Here is a 23966-nt window from a genome sequence, read left to right as displayed (position 1 = left end):
ATAAAACTTTCATTTCTTTAGGTTTTTGTATCAATATTTTTATATATGTTATTTTTTCACATAACATATTCAAAACCAAATTAAATTTAAGTGCAACATTTCACAATAATAAGATTCATCTGATTAATAAGTTTTCAAACGTGATGCCTATGTAACCCTGCAATTTCACAAATAGCAAAGTATGTAGTGCACGTTCGAATATCGCAATTTTTCATATGTATATGGTCACTATATGTACATCAACAAATTCTTATCTGAAATGCAAACAAAATAAAAAGATTTAAATATAAATCTTACAACAACGCAACTAATACAATTTATTGAAGTTAGAGAATTTAATATTTTCACAATTAGTTAAGAGTTAAGTTTCACTGACGTCATTCTTTCGTGTGTATCACAATATATATTAAAATTTAAATTAAATATATTTTATACAAATTGTATTTTTGGATAACCATGATGTATACCGAATCCATTTTTTCCATACTTAATAAACTCCATTCACTGACTTTGGAAACCAGATCCCGTAGACTAAAAAGCTGAAGCAAAAAAGTCTTCTTTTATCTATCCTTTTCAATTTATATATATTAACACAAATTTTATAAACATACAAAAAAAAAATAAAAAGATTTATATATAATCAAAATAACGTATCGAAAAGTAGTTTTATTGAATATGATTGTACATACTAATTGTATTCTTAAATTTTGTTTTCTGAAGATAAATTTACAGGATTAATTCTTTGGAACAATCTCCGCTAAAACCTCTAATTTTGTATTAACGTCTAGTAGATCAGAGTTAATAGGTCCATTGAGAAATTCAACCAAAGACATACTTTTGAAATCAATCAAATTTAACAACATATTTATAATTAATTTATTTTTTTTATAAGTTTTAGATTCCTTGGAACTATTCACGTCTTCTTGCAGTTTTCCACAACCGCCTTTCTGATTCTTAGAAATTTCTGATTGTTTAAACTCATCTTCAGATGCTTCAGAAATAGTTCCTTTGTCCTTAAAGTCATCTTGAGATGCATCAGAATTATCTCCTTCGTTTATATTACGTTTACGTTTATTAGAAGTATCTGCTAAGATTTTAGAATCATTTTCTGGACTTTTTAAATCAATCTTAGAAACGTCAGAAATATCTTCGCGATTTATAACTTCACCATTTGGTTTTTTAAGATGATCATCATCTTCGAATTTCTTTAAATTCTCTTCCCCATTTTCACCTTCAACTGATTTATCGCTTAAATTCCTTTTTATGTAATATTGTACCATTTCGAAACAATGTTTCACATTTTCTTTTGCAAATATTTTTATAAAATCCATGAAACAAGCTGAACTCATGTCGTATATGGACGAGCAATAAATATCATTTTGATCTCTTTGTACATTATTACACCATTCCTGCAAATTTAAAATAAATACATATATATTTAATAGAATATTGTATTTAACAGCGCACTTACAGTTTTTTTACGATTGAATAACTCAATCAGCTTTTGATTATCTACTCTGTGAGCGTATTCATAAAAATTAGCCATATCTCTTAACGATATGTTGGTTTTGATATTATCAATTGCACTCAAGCAAGAGTCAGATAGATCGCTGATCTTATAACTTTCTGCAATATAAACCAATTCCTTAAGAATTTGAAGAGAGAGCTTACTTATTTGTTGTTTGTTTCCAAAATAAACGAAATCAACAAATTGATGGACAGTATTTGCTTCGACATTGTCCAAACGAATTTCATTATTGGTCAAGTCTTCACCAGCGTTTTTAGCAAACATATCATAAAAGACTTTAGAGGTCTGTGACAATATGGTTTGATGGCAATGTACAGCTTCTGAATTTGGACTACCGCAAGCAATAAAGCTACAGTCCGTATCAAGGCCACCACTTAAAATATCAACTTTTTCCTTTTCGCTGAAATTAAAAATTGCTTATCAACACAAATTTATTCATAACATGTATTTGTGTAAATATATACTTACGTTAAAGTGGACCATTTAGATAATTTGTTATCCATTTTTCCGAGCTAGAAATGCGTGTATTCTTTAATATTTATTTAAAAGAATGAAAGCGTAATAGATAGAGACGCGTTATTGAAGTTTGAATGTGAATTCCAAAATTTACAAATACAAAATGATGATTTGTTTGGTGTTGCCAATTACTGCAATAAAAATAATAATATAATATATGTATGGTGCCCTACACAGAGTATAACTTTGTTGCTGATACTGTTTTATATTCTTTGTCTGATTAAAATAACTCGTTTGTAGGCATCTTTAAAATCTGAGCGATGGTTTAAATATAAAAAATTTATATTTAAACTTAAAACTTGCAGGCATGTATTGAAGTTTTAGATTTCTCAAATTCAATGCGATTTTATTATGTGTAGTATAAAATTTTATTCAATTAATGACTATCAATTATCAATTAAATTTATTTATTAATTCAATTTTTTTTTATCCATTAAACGTTCATTTCGTGCAAAAAATTAAAATTAATCTCTAAAAAAATTAGTCACATAAAAAATTTTTTTTATAAGAAATTTTATGTTAATTTTTCGCGTAAAGGGGATATTTGTACTAAGCTTTATAACAAAATTTTATATAAACTTATTATTATAAATTTAATCTATTATCTATAAATTATATAATTATAATTATCTATAATTATCTATAAATTTAAATCTATTATTATAAATTATTACTGTATTAGCAAGTTTGAAGTGTTTATTAAACGCTACAACACAATTCTAATAAATAAAATTAAAGTATTAACTTTAAATAATCAATAAATATATAGTAAAATTAAATCATGATGATTTACTTCATAAATAATGTTTCATATCATTTAAGTTTACAAATATAGAAAACATGAAAACTTATGGTACAATCCTTTATAATCCTTTTGTTTTGTAGGAAACAAAATTTGATATGAAAATGAACTCTGCGTATTTGTCTGCGAGCATATCTTTTTGATATTAAATACAAAAAGCATAGAACTAAATGTTTATTAACATAACTAGTACACTAGGACTTCGGGGGACAAAGTCTTTGACGCGTAGCTTCTTAAATGTAAATTCATCCACCACCTTCTCATGGTGTCTCCTGTGACTACTAATAAGGCTCTGGCGCCCGAGTAAACAGCAGATCAACTGTGATAAAATCTGCTATCAAGGAGAAATACCAGTAGCTCGAGTGTATTGGGCAGGTTTTGAGGCACACAATCAGCCTTGAATTGAATTGAAGCAACAGCCGTACCACAGAGCTTGGTAACGTGGGCCGATTATTCGTGTCTGCTGAAAATACCATCAATCCGAGTAATCAGAACTTAAGCACGATTTAAAAATTTTTGGTTCCTGTTTTTATTCACAACAAACTGCATAAAGTTACATAGCAGTCTCCAAGCCGTATTAGTAAAGCTAGGGCCATTTTCAGCAGTTTTATATAGCGTTTACACTGGCCGAAAATGACTCATTTGAAAGAGTTTATATTCGTTGTAATTCATTTGTTCTCATTTCAAACAGTTGATTTTTCAACTTGCCTGTTGATTTAATTTTTAGCTTGTGCCAAAAAGATGTTGGATGAAGGTTATATATACTTTCAAACCTTATAATATAAACTGAAAACTTTTTAGCTTCGATTAATTTATTTTTGGGAAGAAGAAGTTCCAAAAAGGTGTGCATCGTTTTCAATCACCAAATATTTGTATTTTTCATATTATGAAAAAATTTTTATTTAGGGTATGTTCAATGTATTCATTTGCATTTGTAACATATTTGGAACTCATTCTAGCCTTGTTGGAACTCATTTATATAGAATGAGATCCAATGGATCTCATTTGCGCTTGAGATTTTGTATATTTTGTATGTTTTTGGTATATTTTGCGGATATGGTGGCCAAAAATAGTCTCGAACGAAAGACTGTGGCATGCTACTACGCAGAAACCAATAGATGAGGAAATAGGGTTGCGAAAATATAGATTGTCAGGTCACACACTACGTAAAGACATAAAGGATGACTCATTTCAAATCAGTCGTTTGAAAGTATTTACATTCGTTGTTTTTCATTTGTTCTCATTGCAATCAGCTGATTTGTCAACGTGCCTGTTGATTTAAATTTTGTTCTGTGCAACCGGTTTCTCACATCTTTTTATAAATATTATTATATAATTATCGTTATTGTTTAAATTATAACTACATTTTGATAAATATTTTATATTTGCAACGTCATTTTTTTTACAAATGTAACAAAATAACTGTAGTATTATATAATATTATGTGTCATTTTTTAAGTATCAGTGTGGAAAATATATTTTTCATGTTTAATAATTTGCTTGATAAAGATTATTAATTGAAAATCGATCAAAGTCAGAGCCTCGATTACTCGATTACTTTTTAGGCGAAAATATTTGCTGTAAGAATTCAAGAATGCAACTCTAACAGTTGAGAAGTCCAATTCGTCATCATCGATTTTTTATTTTTTCAATCGCAATTCGCATATCTGCAGCGAAAAATATTTCGTCTTGTGAAGAAATTACTTAGCAATTTTATTTTGTTGCATTAATTGCAAATTTATATAAAATTTGCAATTATGGGCGACAATGAGCAAAAGGCGTTACAGTTAATGGCAGAAGCCGAGAAGAAGTTAACTCAACAAAAAGGTTTTCTCGGCTCGTTATTTGGGTGAGTAATTAATTTTAATATATGCAATATTTATTGTGAAATCAAATCAATTGAAAGATTTTCTATGTATATAATAAAAAGCGAAAACTATAGCAGCTTTTCGACCAGTGTAAATCTTACCAATTTTAATAGTCCAAAGGAGTCACAATCCATTATTTGTAAATTCTCTTTGTCGGCTACACTATAATCGTTTTTACCATTCGTAATTTACTGTCTTGTTTTTTTTTGTTTTTCCTGTGTATACCAAAGCAGCAAAATATGTATGGCAATTAAAACTCTCCCTTGCCTCTTTGTCTATACTTGATAAAAATATCAACAACAACTAATCTGCTGTGCTGCGCCAACTCGTGTACTTGTAAATAAAAACAGTTCTTCCTTGTTCTGGATTTTTGCCAGTTCCCTATGAAAATTCCAAGTTTTGTTATCCTTAAATGTTTTTTTTTTTACTTGAAAGTTTAATTTTAACACTATACTTTTTAAAATATAATAAGTTTCATTTTACGAATAACTGAACAATTAAAGGGATGAGATAATTATTGATTTTAAACTTCACTATTCCAAATACTTTTATTATTATTATTGACATGTTCAAAAATACAAATTCAAGAACTTAGTCTAATCACAAAAGATTTCCAATTATTTCTCACTCTCTTAGTTCACTGAAAGATTTGCCGGCCTCTCTGTTGATTGCACTCCATATAGTCTTTGGTCGACCATTATTTCTTCTTCCTTGTGGATTCCATTCTAGAACAGCATGTGCGATTTGGCTGCAGTGTTTGCGTAGAGTATGGCCCAAAAATACCCTGTTTTTACGATTTGTCAATTAATTGGGTTTTACTCTGTTGTAGCCCACAGTCGTTTGTTGCTGAGCGTTCTTAGCCACCAAATTCTTTAAATTTGTCTTAAGCATCTATTCATAAAGGTTTGTAACTTATGTGTGATGAGGACTGTTACTCAAGCTTAAAGATTTTTATTTTGGTTCAAGCCTTTTGTTCTCCATACTTTGTTTAGGCTAAATCCAAATACAATAACTGTTTTATGATTTTTATCAGTAATAATTTAGAAATCTATCATCCCACATTAACTACTAACCAACACATAAATTTTTAATTAGTAGTCTTAGTTTGTGATATACGCATATATTGTGTATATGCAAATATATTTTAATCAACATTATTTATATAAAAAACAGGAAGGTTAACGTATATAAAAATTAGTTAATGTGTGAGTTTTTAGTCCCATCTAATCACTAAAGGACAGTGAAAATTTTAAAAGTCCATATATACTCCGAAATAATAGCTCTAATTGACGTCAACTTCAATAAAATTGATCATCCTTTCGATCTGTCGGTTACAATAAACAAAAATTTATTAAAAATTTAACTTTGTTTAAATTATAAATAATTACTTATTTTATTAACCTAGCAATATATACCGCACAAGTATTCACACGGATACTCTATGTAAGAGGAGAAGAGTGCCCGCACAAAACGGATTAAGTTGTTCTAAACAAGTATAAACAATAATTTGTCTTTAGAAGTATATCCACACAAGAGGGACATCGATTCGTATACTTTGTACCGTACTTCATCGTATAGGCAAGGGATAGAATATAGTTATACATTGACAATTTTTCACGATTATATGACCAAGTAATTCACTCTCAAAATTAAAGCATCTTAAAATTATATTGATATTGTACATTGTACGCATAATTCCAAAATATATCCTTTTTTATATACATTTTTATAAATTTTACTTCATATTTTATTATAGTGCGAAACTTATATTACCTTATGATTGAATAATAACTGAGGTTTTATTTGCAATTAATATTTTAATTAGTAATTTTTTGACTCTCTTCTTGAATATTTTCAATAGTTGTATGTTAGTTTATATGTATTTACAATTTTCGATCTTTAGTTTTTTGAAATCTGCAATAAAAATGTACCTATTTGCTCTATTTCAAATTTTTTAAATACAAATTTAAAAATATATATCATTCTAATTTTCATATTACATACACAAATTTGAACCATATCCATATTATATTATAGTTTCGGTCTATAAAAACGGCTGGGTTCTTTGTAAACACGTGACTGGCTTTCATCCCCAATATTAATTGTTTCTTACATTATCTTTCTCCATCTGTTTTTTGCTTCCCAAAGCAATCAAATACTGGTGTGCGTTTAAATGGTTACAATAATAAAAATTAAATAAAAATATTTTATAATTTTAAAATTATATTTATTTGTCTGTGCATGCATTCTAAAAAATAAAACTGTATTTGAATTTTTTAGTGGATCCAATAAAGTTGAAGATGCCATCGAATGCTATCAGCGAGCAGGCAATATGTTTAAAATGTCTAAAAACTGGGTAAAAGCTGGAGAATGTTTCTGTGAAGCTGCCAATTTACATGCAAGAGCTGGTAGTCGTCATGACGCTGGTACTTGTTACGTTGATGCTTCAAATTGTTATAAAAAGGTAATATCTAATTAAATTCGAAAACGATATGTTATTTCATCTAATGCAAATTTATTGTAGGTGGATATCGAAAGTGCAGTTTCTTGTCTTCTGAAATCGATTGATATCTATACAGATATGGGACGCTTTACAATGGCTGCTAAACATCATCAAAGTATTGCCGAAATGTATGAAAGCGATCCTAATACTTTGGTATGTAAATACGAAACAACAATATAAATATTTTTGATTACATTTTTAATAATTTGTAAATGTATTGATTTTATTAGGCCAAAGCAATTCAGCACTTTGAACAAGCAGCTGATTACTTTAAAGGAGAAGAATCAGTCAGTTCAGCTAATAAATGTATGTTGAAAGTTGCCCAATATGCAGCACAGTTGGAAGATTATGAAAAGGCTATTTCCATTTATGAACAAGTAATAAGACTCATTCAAATTTATGTTTGCTACAAAAAGAAAACTCTATTAACCATTTTGTTTTTCATAGGTAGCCGCATCTTCACTTGAAAGTTCTTTATTAAAGTATAGTGCTAAGGAATACTTTTTCAGAGCAGCTCTATGTCATTTAAGTGTTGATTTGTTGAATGCTCAACATGCTATTGAAAAATATTCAAACCAATATCCAGCATTCCAAGATTCACGGGAATATAAACTCATTAAGGTAAAACCTGCATCCGTTCTTACATAATCCGCATATAGTATAGTAGTCACATTGACATTTTTAATGTAGTGAAAAACGTTTAAACACTGGTTTACGTATATATTTCTCTATTAATTATGTGCTATCATCATCATATTAGGGGTATTATACAGCTTATCTGTTCGACATTTTTGGACGACTCTTACGCCGTGTGATTAGAACTAACTTTATGACAGTAACGTTTATTGATGACGGTATTCTATAATCTTATTACGTGTAGAGTGTCTTAACAAGGCTCATGATTACTCGGCTATTATCTAGTCTGAAGAAATTGTTTTTGTATTGTTAAAATAAGTTAATAAAACGTTGTTATTTTGCAATGAATCCGAATTCAAAAAAAAATTCATTCTGAAAATTGAATTTAATACAAACAAATCAAGATTTTTCTACATCGAGAACTCTTTTGTTGTTGTAATAACCCGTTATGACCTGTTAGCAGACAACGTGAAGGGTGGGTGAGATTAACATTAACCTGGGTCCAGACAGAGACGAAGACATTGTATTGTTGTATTGTTCAGAGAGCTATAAATATACTCAATTATATTTATGCTCTCGAAAAGAAGATACTAATCTTTGATACTTTGACTTTGCTGCAAAAGCAGGAAGTTTTGATAGTAACAAAAGGCAAGCGGCAAGGTAATAGTGGTAAAATTGAAAAAGTGAAAGTTCAAAATATTTGCTTCGTTAAAATATATATTTTAATCATTAAATTCAAATAATTTAAAAAAAAAATAATTTTTAACATAATGTTCGCGTTATGCAGTGAGGGTGCCAACTTTCAAATAGACTGCAGAAGTGCACCATATACAAGTAGTCATGCAATGGACTTTGTTTTTAGAAAGTTTTCAGTTCTACACCATGCACAACCTATATTGAATAATGTAGGTTGTTAATGTTAATAAAATGAGTTATTTAATGGTTTCTGTGTACTACTAATGGTTTTGTCATCCGTTCAACGAAATCTGAATAATTTTGCAGTTCAACCGGATTAATAAGTTATCAGAAACGGTTAATGAAACGCAAGTGTACTGGTTTCCTATTAAGCCAAACATCCTTGTTTTATTTATAGTTCAAAAGCTGTTAAAAAATTGCTGTAGTTGTAATATATATCATATGAACTATAATATCAGGAATATATAGAAATATATGGAACAATAGTAACAAAATTAATTTAATTTAGCCTTGTCGTTTTGATTATAAAAGAAAAACTTTTAAGAACTAATAAAACCAACAAACAATTTCAAAGACCTCTGAATAAGGGACTTTTTTGGGAATACTCCTAACACTTGTACGATCAGCAAGAAAAATTATCAATTAAAGTTTTTTTTTTGTTTCATCACTATTATTTATCCGATTTTATTAAAAAGACTTCTAAAATTTATGATAATTTTATGATCATAAATCTCTTTAATTCCAAGGAAACTTTCTTATATTTATATAAAGTTGATAATAATAATACATTCGTAAAGAAATTTATTCAAAAGTATAGAAAATTTTAAAAATTGTGTAGTAAATTTAATATTAATATTTTGTTTTATTTTAAAATTTAATAATAATATCATTTAACTATATTAGGTACTCTGTGAACACCTTGAAGAGCAAAACATCGAAGGCTTCACTGAAGCAGTTAAGGATTATGATAGCATATCTCGTTTAGATCAGTGGTATACTACAATATTGCTTAGAATTAAAAAGGCAGCAGATGAAGATCCAGATTTGCGATAAATTATTTAATCTAATTTGATTAAAAAAATACTTTAAATAATATTAAAATCTTACTGAAAATAAATATAATCATTTTTAAAATATTTAAATTACAAAAATATTTTCACACCTCATATTATGCAGCAAGAGATAAACTAAACTATTTAAAGTAAAAACAGAGCCTATTAAATCATTGTCATAAATGTTAAATATATATATATATAAATATATATCAATATATAAAATAAAGTCATTGTGAAAATTATATAAAAATAAAATTAAATTGGAATGGGATAGACGATAGAGAACTTTACATAATTGAATGCTACACGGAATGTATAAAAACAAAAGCATTAAAAGATTTTTTAATTCCTTTAAAATATAGATTGATGTTATTCTTAAATATTTTTAGAATTAATTTTGTACATCTTTAGTTATTTATTGTTATTTTGATATTTCCTTTTTATTGAACTAGTAATTTAATTGCTCTTTTATAAAATTTTATATTATTTCATGTTGTAAAATAAAAACTGGCTTTAAAGAAAATCAATATTCGTATTATTATTTTACTATCATTTGTATGAGACTTTTTTTTGTACTCTACAAAACTAGACTAAAAGTTTTGTTTTTATTCTAATATTTTTACATGATATGTTTATTTAAATTATATAGTAATTATAATTTAATATAGCTTAATATGCACTTTTAAAAAAGTTCAGATGTTTGCATAGTAAAAAATCAACAAAATTAAAAAGAAATTTGTTCATATATAGAAAATATTAAAATAAATTTATATAAAATTAAAATTTCTTAGTTTTAAGAGTACTAACTACGATGAAAAATAATTTTATGCATATATACAATTTATAGCTTTTTTCAGTAGTTATTAAGCAACGTAGAAATTTAACTAAGAGTCTTAAAAAATATTTAATGTAATTTTAAAAATAGTTAATTAATGCAAAAAATTTATTGTTCTTATATTTGAAAAAAAAATTATCTTAAAATACTTAAAAGTTTATGAGCACGCATACTCTCAAATTAAATTTTAAAAAATATTAAATAATAAAAAAATTGATATTTAAAGATATACAAAACACACAGCATTCAACTTAAATAACCGAGTTACACTGAAAATTAAAACATAAACATTTTGCATAAAACAGTTTCGTCAACAGTTACACTAAATAAAATATAAATTAATTATAAATAAAATAATTTAAAAATTACACTGATTAAAAATAAATTATAAACTATAAAAATAAAAACATACATATTTTGTCAAATTAACATAATAATAAATACATAATTCAATATAAAAATTATTCAGAATTTAAAAATTACGTAGTTTCAAAAATTCTTTATAGGATTTTAAAAATGAACTTAATTGACTTCTAATTAAATTTAAACTAGGAAATAACAAATACATTCAGATTTGCAGAAAGCAAATATAAAAACAACAAATACAAATAAAAAACAGAAATATATTAATTAAATCGATTTTTTCTAACCTCATCTGAGGTATTTTAATGAATTATAGTGAAAAGTAAATTAAATAAGTGATCGAATCCATCATTTATTTTACAAGTTTCTGAATTGAGGGTCATATATAACGATATTCCATTTATAAAAATTAAAAATAAAAATAAAATTATATATATATAAAGGAAAATTGAATAAATGTATTAATTTTTGATTAATAAATGTAAGTACAATTTCTTAATATTTATATATAAAGTTTCACAATATTTAATTTGATTGATTTAAAAATCTACTGTATGTGTAGCATGGAATCTATGTAAAATTCTTGATTGTGTAATTCCAAGAATCTTTTATAATTGGTTACAATGTGCTTACTATAATTAATAAAAAATTTAATAATAATATAAAATGTGTTCAAAAGTTTCAATTATTAAGAAGAAGTCGGGCAATTCCATTAGAATAGCGAAGTCTAATTAATAATATAGTCTTAATGCATAAACAAAATAAATTATTAAAGCTAATTTTTAAGGTTTAACGAAAATCGTTGTATCAATGTTTAATTTAATTAGCTTTGGTGTTTCTATATTGTCAATTAAATCAAGTGGTAGATTAATCGGTGTCTTTTCTGTCCCCCGATTTTAAGGGAATATTTGATTAACATAAAATGTAAACATAAAAACAGTTTGAGTCTTGCCCTGTTTCTGAGTTCGCGTAAGTGAGAACTGGTAGAGGACTGGAAAAGTGACTCAAATATCTATTGATATTTTAGTCTCTCCCAGTATATAAGAAACGTATACGAACGTGGTTGTACGAATTCCATTTTTTAGTTTTATAAATATTCATTTTTATATTCCCATTTTTTATTTCCATTTTTATATATATATATACATTTTATTTATTTATTTATATATTGATTTATATTCTTAGGTATTCAATTGTATATTTTTATTATTATTCAATGAGTATTTCGTTACATTTTTATTACATTATTATTATAATAATTTGGTTGGGGTTTTATTATCATTTATTTAATATTAAGTTATATTTTTATTATCATTTAATTTTTATTTAATTTAATTATATCATTATTGTTTTGTATTCACATATTTATGGTATGTACTTTAATTATTTAGTTATGTATTCATATATTATATATTGATATTTATCAATTTATGTTTGGGGGTAAGAGATGCCATCACATAGAGTATAATCTGTAGGGCCAAGTAAATTGTGGGAAAGAATTATTTTTATCTATTATAAATAATTTTTTTAATTAATTTATTTAATTAATTAGAAATTAATAATTTTATAAATATAAAATATATATAAATTATTATTAAAGTGGACAATGATTTGGGAGAAAGAACTATCTTCATCTAGTCACCGGCATATCTCCGGTGATTAGCCTTCACTATGTCTGAGTGTTGTCATTAGACAATACACTGAGGACATGGGTTTATAAGTATTAAAACGGTTATAAAACCATAACAGTGACAAAGCTGTAATTAGTTGGTAACTGGAAATTTGGACGAACAAATATACAAATTCAGATTGAATCTTTCTATCTAATGAAAGCAATTAAAACGCAAATCATAATATCTATACAATCTTTTATTTTCAGTCTAAGTTTTAAAACTCATATAATGTGAAGGATGAGTCTGACGATTTTGAACAAATTTGTTAATATTAAGTTCGAGTGTACCTTAAAACAGGATTCCACTTTTTTATAAGTAGTGTTTACCACATCACCACACCACATTCGCACAAATTTAACTATGAAATTCTATCAAAAAACGTTCAACAATCGACCACAATATAGACCTTGTTGCAGCCATTTCCATAATAATTAAATTAGTGACTTAATGTTTTTTGGAGCACTCGTTTGTAAGAAAATCACAAATAAACTGCTTCAAATCTCATCAAAGAGATATATAAAGAGTTAAAATAATGCTTCGATAATGCTAATTTAAGTGATGGCAGACATGATTTTGCAAAATAAACTATCATTAACATTTCAAATAACCATAGCTATCCACCCAGGCAATGCCTTAACTCTCGAGTAGTTAAGTTCAAGTGAACTGTTACGGATTAAAATGGCAGTCGGTATCGGAATTCGCTTAGCTTAATGAGCCCAAATATTATTCACGTAATTTTACATTATGAAAATCTTGAACAGTAGATGTGTATAAACCATATAAACCATATAAACTGATCTCTATACCGTCATGTTTAACTATTAAATACTTCTTTCAAATAATATACTTGTTCATTGTTTCAAATGTTCGTTTTAAATTCTATAAATATAAATTATCTTTTTAAATTATTCGGCTTGCTTTGTGACGGACATCTTATGTGTTTTCTAAACCTGTATACATATATGCAGAATTCCTGTTTCCATTGTTTTATATTGATTGTAGGGATATTTAGGCTGTGTGCGAGCTCGAGTAAATTAAAATATGCTAGGGATTTTTTGCACTGCACTTATGTAAATATTTATTTATTTCACTTATTTTTTATTTTTGGTTAAAAGTTTTCAAATTTATTTATTTATTTATTAAACATGTTATAAAATTTTCACAATGGTAATACCAAATTTACCTAATATTTATCTAATTTACTCTACTCGAAATTCTGGTAAATAACAACATTCCCTGCTATACCGACATAATTTACTATTTTTCTAAAATTTACCATCAATTTACTCGAACTCGCACACGGCCTTAGATATAAATGGATTTCTTGTGTTGTGTTCCAATTTATGCCATCTATTTTACTGAAAATATTTAAGTAGGATATTTGACCTATTCTTCAAATGGTATTTGAAAGTTGAAAATATGGTTTACTGGTTTTAAATAATAATAATAATAATAATAGCCGATAGAGGCGAACTGAAATTTTTATATAGGAATATAAATATATAGGAATGAAAATGTTATTTCTGTATTCTAAAATTAAAACTTTTGTTTACTTAATAACAATAAAAATAATACTCAGAATCAAGTCATGGAGTAGTTTCTAATTTTCAAGGTTGTATAAGTCTAAAATTCTAGTTATGTCAACATCTAAACTTAGTTAACAGAAGCAATTTTTAGAAACTAAATAAATAAAACAGCTGTGGCATATAAGCAAAGCCAAAAGAGAAGTATAGATTTTTATGATCTGATTTTCTACAACAGATATTGTGTAACAATCAATAGATTTCAGGTATGACTGGACTAGACTAGATTTCACGTAGACTTTGTGGAAATACACTGTGAACATTAGTGGAATTGGCAAAATTTAAAGACGTCAATTTAAACTGATCAATTGGAACCAGTGTTTCCAATTGAAACTTTAAAAAAATAAATTTAATTCAATATGTTAGTAAGATGAAGTCTGATTTTACGTTAGGAAAAGCTATTTTTTGAACTTTCAATATAGTTGCCAGTTTGTTGTTGGCGTTGGAAACTTATATGTAGACCAGCGTCTACAGTGGCTAGACTTTTAAACATTTTTTTACATTCTCACTTTTTCACTAACACAAGCGTTTGTTTGAAAATAATATTTAAAAATCTTGCCAAAATTTAACCAGTGTATATTATTTACAATTGTTTTATAAATGGTCCCAGAAAGGTGTGGATACCAGGTGTCCATTGAAGTTATCTATTATATAATTTAAATTTTAATATTTTTATTTGATTACATTTTTTACTTTTCTACTGGTTAGGTCAGTGTTGAGTGGCGGTCTTGCAAACCAAAGTCAACTTAGCCAAAATAACGGCTAATTGTGATATCACGACTATTCTTAATTTAAAAACCGCTTTAGTTTCCTTGCAAACCAGTAGTTTCTCAAAAAGTATAGCTAGCTCAGTGGGATGCGGATTGTGGAATTTATAACATTATTGACATCTGTACTAAATTGAGATTGTAGTATTTTATTTATATTGCTGTTATGTTTAAAGTAATGTTATTGATACAGATCTCAACTCTAATTGAAGATAGCCAACTAGATATATTCCTCAACCTGCTAGATATATTCAAGTATATTTTTGAGATAGATAAAAATAATTACTTGTTTTGTTTGAATTTGAAAATGTTATTCACTAGAATTAATTCTTTTATAATATTTAAGTATATAAAAGTATTTATTCAAAAATGAAAATTTCAATGCTAAGAATAGGAAGCTGATATATAACCAAATAATTCAACCAATACTTCTGTATGGGTGTGTAGCGTTCAGCACGACCTCAAACACTACTATTCATAACTTGAAATACCATTTTGCAAAGAAAAGGTTCGACTTATGAAGACTTCCTGTTAGAGAATTTTTTATTTTTGAAAGAAACTACTATAGAATTACATTTTAAGATATTTATTTATTTATATAAAATTAAATACAACACAGAAGAAATAGTGAAGCAAAAAAAGATCCCAATTTATTTCAAGACACTATGGTCATCAGTTGGTGTATCATTCGTTTGCAAATATAAATTCAGAATTTTGAATAAATCTTCTATTTCATTCTTGTAAGGCTGATGAACACTTACATCCACCAAACCCTCATTATTATTTTCCGTTCCACTTAGAATCGGATCCACTAATTCAGAGCTATAATGCTCAATAATATCGTCATCTGTAGGAAAGCTTGATGTACAAATTTAATTGTCAAGCTCAATATAATCGTTAGGAGTAGAATTGGAAGTTATTTTATTTACTTTAAACTACGATGCCAGCGACTGTCAATTGCACAAAGAAGCAACATATTATAAGAAAGAAAAGTTTAAACATTTGGTTTGGAAAAAGGGGCTTCCCCTATACTTAAAATAAAGATTCGACTTATAAAATGCACTTTCCCATCGGCACGGAACAATATTTTTGTTCGAATTATAGAGAAATTCGAATTATAGAAGTTCGAGTTATGGAAGCAGAATTGTATGTAATTTGCTCTCTAAAACCTTGGTGCACTGTTTTTGGATCGAGTTATAGAAGTTCGAGTTATGGAAGTTTGACTGTATTTAAAAATAGCATTGTGGATTTTTAAAAAAAATGTATATTCTTTGAGTGTTAAAAACATAAAATTTATAAAATAATTATACTTATAATTTTTTACAATAAAAAAAGTTTTGATTTCTGTGGTTGCAGTATGTATTTCCAAAATTCTGATAAAATTTGAAGAGCAAAAATTTAAAACAAAAAACTAGTTATTCACCCATTTAAGATAAATATAAAAATATATAAAGTTAAAGATTGTGTTTCACCCTAGTCGCAATCAGTGTACATACATATGTACATTTTTAAATGATATCTTACGGGAAACCCCATTATCATCAGAAAAATAAGAGTACAATGATAAATACATTTCTAGCTTGAATCTATAATAAATACAATTGTCTGTGGTATTACTTATCTCAACACATCGAAAACTGTAACAAATAACTGAATTCGTATGTTCACATGTTAATCCAAAGGTTATGAAGCGTCTCAGTCAAGAAATGCTTGGAGAAACTGGTTTAAGCAAATCAAGTGTATTAATTATGAAGCTTTAAGTAAGTTCGGAGCGATGGGTCGAGCGTCATAAGCTTTGTTTTTTTCTTCGATGTCTTTTTTTTTTTAATCGTATAAATACAAGCTGATATGTGAATAACTCTCAATAAATAAAAAACAACATTATCTCGTATTAAAAATAAGTGAGCCAGTTGGAAAACAAATTATACGTGTTTATTTAATTATGAGAAAACATATGAAAATTCAAATGAATATTGCTTTATTTAGATTTGAAATTGAAAGATTTCGTTTGACCAGCCATGCATCGATAGCAGATACTATCTCCCTCTCTGAAATACTTGTGTTTCAATTCTGAAATAAATTATCTGCATAGAATTTCCAACCAGGCGTTATGTGATCGAACGCAAATCTCAACAGAATTAATAAAAAAAACTAGTATTAAATTTCAGTTGATGTGCGGCGCTTAGTTAATATAGTTCGACGCTTTAAACGCGAGTTGAAAATAGAATTTATACTCTCTTCATAGGAGTAGTATATATATATATATAATATATATATTTTTGTATACATTTTAACAAGCCTAGTAGATTGGTTTTCGTTCTTTAACATTGCTATTGTCATAAAATAAAAAAAAGAATTTCATATAAAATCCTATATACATGTATACATAATTGATTATTAGTCATTTAAACTAAATCAAAAAACAATATACTTATACTTACGTACATACTTTTATATGCTTTATAAGTATTTATACGTATTTATAAAAACAAAAATTCCCAATGACGAGTTCGTCATAAACGAGATACTGTGCGAAATAAAATATTAAAATTTGAATTCGCGAAAAGTGTATTCCAAAAAATAATTCAAAATATTGAACAAATAAAAATTAAAAAAAAAAAAAAATTTTAAAAAATATAAGTAATAAAAATGGCATTATACAAAGGTAAATTTAAAAAATAATTTATGAAGTTAAATAATATTAAAGTAATTTAAAAAACTTCCGCGCCAATGTTTTTACTTTTATTTATTATTATTAAAAAAAATTTTATTTAAAAATATTCTTATTACATAAAATTTTTATTTACACCTTATTATTACTATAATTTAATATTGTTATTACTGTTTAATATTATTATTATTACTATTCAAGACTATTACTCTAGAAAATTATTATTATTTAAATTTATTATTATTAAAATTAAAAATTATAATTCAATTGTAAGTTATTGTTTTAGTGTAACATTTGTGCCTTATTTTTATCAATAAATAATAAAACAAATGTGGAAGTTTTTGTATTCCATAGGTATTTTTAAAGATTTATTTATTATAAATACACATCGAAATACAGAAGACCTTAAGGAGATATTTCAACAAAAATTCTAAAGTTAAATATCAATTTACTGTTTCGGACGGACTAATATTTAAAAGCGATAAAGTAAGCTTAGGTGCTTTAACAGATAACCCTTGCTTCAACCCAACATTTAGCAATTATACAAGATGTAAAGAAATATTTTACCAAATTTAAGACAAATAATAGAAATCAAATTTTTTCATATTAGTTATTAAGTGAATTAAAATACAAGTATGTAATTATCACTGTCGTCATATCAAGATATGACAATATGTACATTCTGATATGTGAAAAATAAACTTGTTCAGCCTGTCTATTACTATTTCAAGACACGTCTATTCTTCGAATAATTGTTCAAAAACAATTACAAATATAAAAATTATGCATACTGTATTACTTTTAATAGTTTAAGTTTGAACTCCAGATCAAAGATTATGTTTGTGTAAACCCAATTTAACTATTTAAGCATATTTAGAAATATACCATAATAACCAAAAATCATATACTAGAAATATATGCCTAGCTTTTGTTATACATATTATGAAAATATGTCCAAGAAGTGATTTAAAGTAAAGGTTATTTTAAACTTTTGCTTATAATTACTGTCTATTAAGATCTATTTACTAAGTTTTCTTTTATTCAGAAAGAGTTACTAGTAGACAAACTCAAAAAGTGTGAGTCCAAAAATGAAGATTGGCATTTTTGGAAAGTGACATTGTACCTATGTATAAAAATTTTCACAGAAATATTTTAAAGCATAATATTTTAATTAGCACACACATTTGATAAAAAATCTGGGAAAAAACGGAAATCTGCAATATAATTATATACAGAGGGTTTTCTGTATAACTTTTGTAAATTTCAGTGTTGATTTCTTGATAAAAGAAACAACAAAATTTTGCGGTTGGGAATTTTTAATATTTACCGAGAATTTTGGTGTCAAAGAGTAGTCTCTATTAATTAAATCTTTTGTCGAAAAATCTAAGCTATTACAAAAACGATTCATCGCACTTACTTTAAACTTTTATTAAAGAATTTCTCATCTATTATGTCGTTTATATACGATGTATTACAACGATGTATTTATTTTTTAAAATTAATTTTTACGAAAAAAAAAATCGGTAAATAACCCGTTTCATAGGCTTATTACAGGAAAATGAAGCACGATAAATATAATATTCTATTGTTAAAAATTATAAATTTTTATAATAGTATAATATCTTCTTAAAAGTTATTGATATACGAAAATATTTAACAAAAAATTGGGGCTTAATAAGATTTATATGAATATATCAATTAACTTTGAACCATTATAATTTTCAAGAACATTTATATATAGAAATATATGTTTTCACTATTTTCACAAATTATAGAATTAGTTTATAGATAGAATTAGTTTATCAATAAACTAAAAATAAGTATATGTTAGATTTAAACTATTTAGATGAGCATACTATATGTATTTGATTTTTGATATATTTTAGCTTTTTTTGACAAGAATTTTTAGAATAAATGCGTCTTTTGCACTCAGGATCCCGGTACATATAAAAAATTCAATGTTAAATTTTTAGTAAAAATTTCTACAATTATAAAAAATAATTGTAAATTTTTTTTATGGCTTTTATTAGTGCAGAAAGTTTTAATTCGTATAGATTTTCTGAACTTCCATTAGGTGTTAATTGATGTTAAGTTATATTGCGTTTACTTTTAGATTAGTCAAGGTAAATGACACCAAATTATGTTATTATTACAATAAGTTTTCATTTTCTTGAATAATGTTTTTAATAGTAAAACCCACCTGTAGTCAGTTAATCATTCACATTCTTTAAATAACGTTTGTCAGAGAAATTTTAAAAAATTCACCTTAATTATACTACAATAAGGTTTATTCATATACTTATAAACTAAATCGATTGTGTATTTCTCTGATAATGACTCAAATTTCTCGTTTCTACGTATTTTAAATATTTACGCAAAATGTCAAAAGAAATACTCGTATATTTTAAAATTGAGTGTTGGTTTTACCCAGTTTATAAAATAATTTATGCTAATTAAAAAGGCTGCTTATAGTTAAATATATATAAATGCTCAAATAATCAAAATAAACTTTACCCATTTTAATAAAAAATAAAAATGCTTATATACATATATTCAATAGTATATAAGTATATTAGACAGACTTTGAAATCTACGTTATTAAAGACCTACCTTGCTGATGACATTCCCAATGTACATGACCAATTTTAAAGAACAAATAATTTTACTTTATTTATTCTTTAGCTTTCTCTTATATTGCGTCACTATCTATCCTAGATAAGGCCATACAGCAATATAAAATCTAAAAGTATTTAAAACATTTTCGATCGTAAACTATTCATATACTCAGTAAATGTGTTGTTTAGCGTAGATACCTGCCTTGAAAGCTTAAGACCACGGTGCCCCACAAACTCATTAATCAAAATAATTCTAATGATTTTCCGCTGAAGTTGTTCCAATGAAGTTGTGTGCTTTGAACATAATTTGATAAGGACCGAAGCCTACCAATACCTCTCCTGTTCTTTGGGTGTCAGCATCCAGTGGTGAATACGTAACTTCACGCCAAGTGAATGATAAACAAATACCGATCAATCTTCCCGCATACATTTGGGTATTAAACACAGCCACTACGACTTTGCGAATCATTGCTTGGTTAGAACAGCTGAAGCTGCAGGCACCTAACCCCCGTAGTACCAGATTTACACCTCCGGTCGGGTATCGCAAGTACCATGTCACTTACTACCATGTACACTCCAAAACAGTGACGGTATAGCACCAGGATTTTAGTTGCCTTTTACGACAGGCATGCCTACCTCAGGCTTATTCTAACCCGTTACCTGCTAAGGGGAAATATTCATATACGCAATATGCTTATATTGTAATACTTTGAAAGCATTCAATATTGACTTGATATATTGAATGTGTATACATTACAAATTTGCAGAAACCATTCAATCTCATCTTATTGAACCCGGCAACTGTTATTATTCTAGCAAATTAAAAAATACCTCCAATAATCTCATAGTTTCGATGTTTTCTGCTTAAAAATACAAATGCAGATACTTTTTTACACTTTATATATTATAAAATTTCTTTCAGGAACGTTACCTCACTTAAAGTGCACAGAATAAAGATTGTCTGATTTTAAAGAGAAAATAGGTGGTTACATAGGGATATTTAATCTTACAGTGAAAGCAACAAAAATCTTTGTCATTTCTAAAGTGCATTTGGAAAAACATTGAGATTAGAATTTTTAATTATAACATTTTTTATTTATATGTAATGTATATTATTTAACATTTACATAGACCTTGTGTGATTATTAAATTCTTTTATTTTTGACAATTCTTATCGCTGTTAAATATAAAATTCATAACAAATTTTGAATTTTTTTCTTTCTTATATAAAAAACTACTAAAATTTTAAAATAATTTTTGATCTGTGTTTTGGAAAAAATATTGTTATTAATTATATATATGTATGTTTTAGAATTCACAACATAATTGTTTATAATTTTAAAGGACATTCATAGATTAGCTTTCGAAAAATAACAAAAAACAATAAAGTAAAAGACAGTTTTTTGTATATCGTCTAATCAAAATTTTTCTTACATATTTCTAGCTAGAAAGGATATCATTTAAAAGTAACGACATAAACTTGACATTGGAGGCCCACGGACTCCAATGTCAGGAGCAAACATTTACTCTTTTAATTACACCTAATAAGAGGTGATAGTCTTCTTCTTCGTTTCCTTTCTTTTCTGCTCTTATTAATCAAAAATCGAATTTAACTTAATTCATATAATATATATTTATAAGTAAAAATTAGGAAAATTGATTTATTAATTGTAGCTAATAATACTAATAATTTAAAATTTCTGCGATTTAAAAAACAATCAAAGTTTACTGAACTTACTGTGTGTGATTTATTTCTAAATAATATTTTTAAAGAGTAAATTATTTATAGTCCGTTAATATAAATTTCAAAAAATAAGTTATAGAAAATGTATACCAATTGAAGTTGTTTTGCTCACTTCTGATTGGTTCTATTGATCAGAAAAAGTATTTCTCAAACTCTGATTTAGTTCTCTCATTTATTTCTAATGATAATGATCTAACATGTGTTCTTATTAATACTTTAAAAGAAAAATACTACATCTCATATAATATAATTTATTGTTTATCTTATTATAATTAAAATATATACAACTATTTTTATTTATTCTGAACATTTATTATACCTATTTTTATTTGTTAGTTTCTAATACTCTTTTTAGTCTCAGCTGAAGGCCTTAATTATCATTTGTGTTATTGTTAGTCTTTCTATAAACAAATTTATATAAGTCTTCAAACTATTTAATAATAATATTAATTTTTATAGCTTTTATATGCATTCTACTCTTCACAATAAACGCATCATTAATTTTATGTCAAACTTCAAGACAACTCGATGCTTCCATTTCAAACCGGGAACAATCAACATTACCAAGTTCTTTATTGCAACCTACAAACTTCGGTGGTCCCCCAACATTTTCCACACTGCAGTCTTCTACAATTTCTCCAGCTGCTACACAGGCAATGCTGCAAAGTTTTCGAAAAATTTCCGAAGGTGCTCAACAATTTTCCATGGATTTGTTCACGAAGTTCTCTGAAATTTTTGATCGTAGTAATGCAAAAGCAGATCTAATGATATCACCATTTTCTGTTTGGGCATTATTATTGCTCCTAGTTGAAGGATCTGCTGGCAATACATTAAACGAACTGCGAAAAACTTTACATATTGACACTGACCAACAAGCACTGCGAAATGCGTTTAGTGTAGTACAAAAATATCTCACGTAATTATTTTATAATCTTTTTTAATATTTTAAAAATAAATTGAGACATTTACAGCATCAATACAAACACTATTGAAGTAGCAAGTTTGCAAGCAGTTTTTTCTGATATCAACCAACCTGTTGATCGAGATTTCGAGAGCGTTATTGAACGCTATTATGGATCGGTTATAATAACAACAGATTTTCATGATGTAGTCTCTACTTTTAATCTAATTAATAAATTGGTTAAAGAAGCTACAAGAGGTTTAATAAATCACACAGTGTCTTCAAAAGATTTAGAAAATGCTAATTCCTTTCTGGTGTCATCTTTATTTTTCAAAGGTCAATGGAAGGTACTTATTAAAAAATAATTGAAATAAAATTGTGTTTATCTACATAAATATAAAATATTTATTCTAGTATCCCTTTAATAGAACTATTACACGTCCGGAAATGTTTTATGATGAATCTGGAAATCCAATTGGTGAGGTTTCAATGATGGTACAAGAAGCGAATTTCAACTTTGCAGGCATTAATGAACTGGAAGCTCATGTTCTAGAGCTTCCATACGGAAAGGAAAATCGATTATCAATGTTAGTAATTCTTCCAAGAAAAGGTAAAAATAATTTATATATAGTGTTAAATAACTTGAATAACATATAAACTTTGATATATATGTAAGGGGTCACTACGCATAAAGTAGTTCAGAATTTACGAAGCTATGGTATTTCAAACATTTTTCAAAAACTGAACGAGTCGAAAATTGGCTACGAAGAGGAGAATGTTGAAGTACTGTTTCCTAAATTTTCAACAAGTTCTGATTTTAAAATGATGCCAATTTTACAAGAGGCAAGTTATATATTATATTAAATATTGTTCACAATTTTTTATATAAATATACTTTAAATTTAGATGGGCATGAATGATATATTTGATCCAGCCGTTGCAAATCTTTCAAAAATTTCGAATAACTTTTTTGTATCAAGCATAATCCACACAACAAAAATAGTTGTGGACGAAGAAGGAACAACAGCTGCAGCTATTACAGGATCAGTGCTTGCTAATAAAGCAACTCCACCCAAGTTTTATCTAAACCGTCCATTTATTTATTTAATTATGGAAAAGAAAACAAACTTATTACTTTTTGCTGGATGGATAAAAAATCCGAATAATTATAAATATTAGTTTATAATAAAGTTCATAAATTTATTAAAAA

The 23966-nt window shown here is 26.6% G+C and overlaps 3 protein-coding genes across 3 annotated transcripts; 2 read left to right on the top strand and 1 right to left on the bottom strand.

Annotated features, from left to right (window-relative positions):
* Positions 1-658: 658 nt before the first annotated feature.
* LOC119676904 lies at positions 659-5089 on the bottom strand. The gene is made up of 4 exons (XM_038088175.1): positions 4816-5089; positions 1997-2175; positions 1472-1928; positions 659-1409 (listed from the first exon to the last, which is right to left on the bottom strand). The coding sequence occupies exons 2-4, from the start codon at positions 2029-2031 to the stop codon at positions 735-737; spliced, it is 1167 nt and encodes a 388-aa protein (XP_037944103.1). The 5' UTR covers positions 2032-2175; positions 4816-5089; the 3' UTR covers positions 659-734.
* Positions 4463-9972, top strand: LOC119676914 (alpha-soluble NSF attachment protein). The gene is made up of 6 exons (XM_038088185.1): positions 4463-4695; positions 6995-7178; positions 7239-7370; positions 7448-7594; positions 7665-7838; positions 9453-9972. Exons 1-6 carry the CDS (start codon positions 4604-4606, stop codon positions 9600-9602), a joined length of 879 nt encoding a protein of 292 aa, XP_037944113.1. The 5' UTR covers positions 4463-4603; the 3' UTR covers positions 9603-9972.
* Positions 9973-17454: 7482 nt separating this feature from the next.
* LOC119672251 (serine protease inhibitor 77Ba) lies at positions 17455-23964 on the top strand. The gene is made up of 6 exons (XM_038083261.1): positions 17455-17490; positions 22315-22771; positions 22827-23103; positions 23171-23366; positions 23433-23599; positions 23663-23964. Exons 1-6 carry the CDS (start codon positions 17475-17477, stop codon positions 23933-23935), a joined length of 1386 nt encoding a protein of 461 aa, XP_037939189.1. The 5' UTR covers positions 17455-17474; the 3' UTR covers positions 23936-23964.
* Positions 23965-23966: the final 2 nt, after the last annotated feature.

The sequence above is a fragment of the Teleopsis dalmanni genome, chromosome 1 (assembly GCF_002237135.1).
Source record: "Teleopsis dalmanni isolate 2A chromosome 1, ASM223713v2, whole genome shotgun sequence".
Lineage (NCBI taxonomy): Eukaryota > Metazoa > Arthropoda > Insecta > Diptera > Diopsidae > Teleopsis > Teleopsis dalmanni.
This window is presented reverse-complemented; position numbering and strand designations above follow the sequence as displayed.

What these genes read in the sequence shown, in the direction of transcription:
- LOC119676904 (XM_038088175.1), bottom strand. Translation starts at nt 2,031, where the DNA reads ATGGATAACAAATTATCTAAATGGTCCACTTTAAC. An exon ending in TCTAAATGGTCCACTTTAAC is followed by an intron (nt 1,929 to 1,996) that starts GTAAGTATATAT and finishes TTTTAATTTCAG; the next exon opens with CGAAAAGGAAAAAGTTGATA. An exon ending in TATTCAATCGTAAAAAAACT is followed by an intron (nt 1,410 to 1,471) that starts GTAAGTGCGCTG and finishes TTAAATTTGCAG; the next exon opens with GAATGGTGTAATAATGTACA.
- LOC119676914 (XM_038088185.1), top strand. Translation starts at nt 4,604, where the DNA reads ATGGGCGACAATGAGCAAAAGGCGTTACAGTTAATGGCAGAAGCCGAG. An exon ending in CTTCAAATTGTTATAAAAAG is followed by an intron (nt 7,179 to 7,238) that starts GTAATATCTAAT and finishes AATTTATTGTAG; the next exon opens with GTGGATATCGAAAGTGCAGT. An exon ending in AAAGCGATCCTAATACTTTG is followed by an intron (nt 7,371 to 7,447) that starts GTATGTAAATAC and finishes TGATTTTATTAG; the next exon opens with GCCAAAGCAATTCAGCACTT.
- LOC119672251 (XM_038083261.1), top strand. An exon ending in TTTTCAAAGGTCAATGGAAG is followed by an intron (nt 23,104 to 23,170) that starts GTACTTATTAAA and finishes TATTTATTCTAG; the next exon opens with TATCCCTTTAATAGAACTAT. An exon ending in AGTAATTCTTCCAAGAAAAG is followed by an intron (nt 23,367 to 23,432) that starts GTAAAAATAATT and finishes TATATATGTAAG; the next exon opens with GGGTCACTACGCATAAAGTA.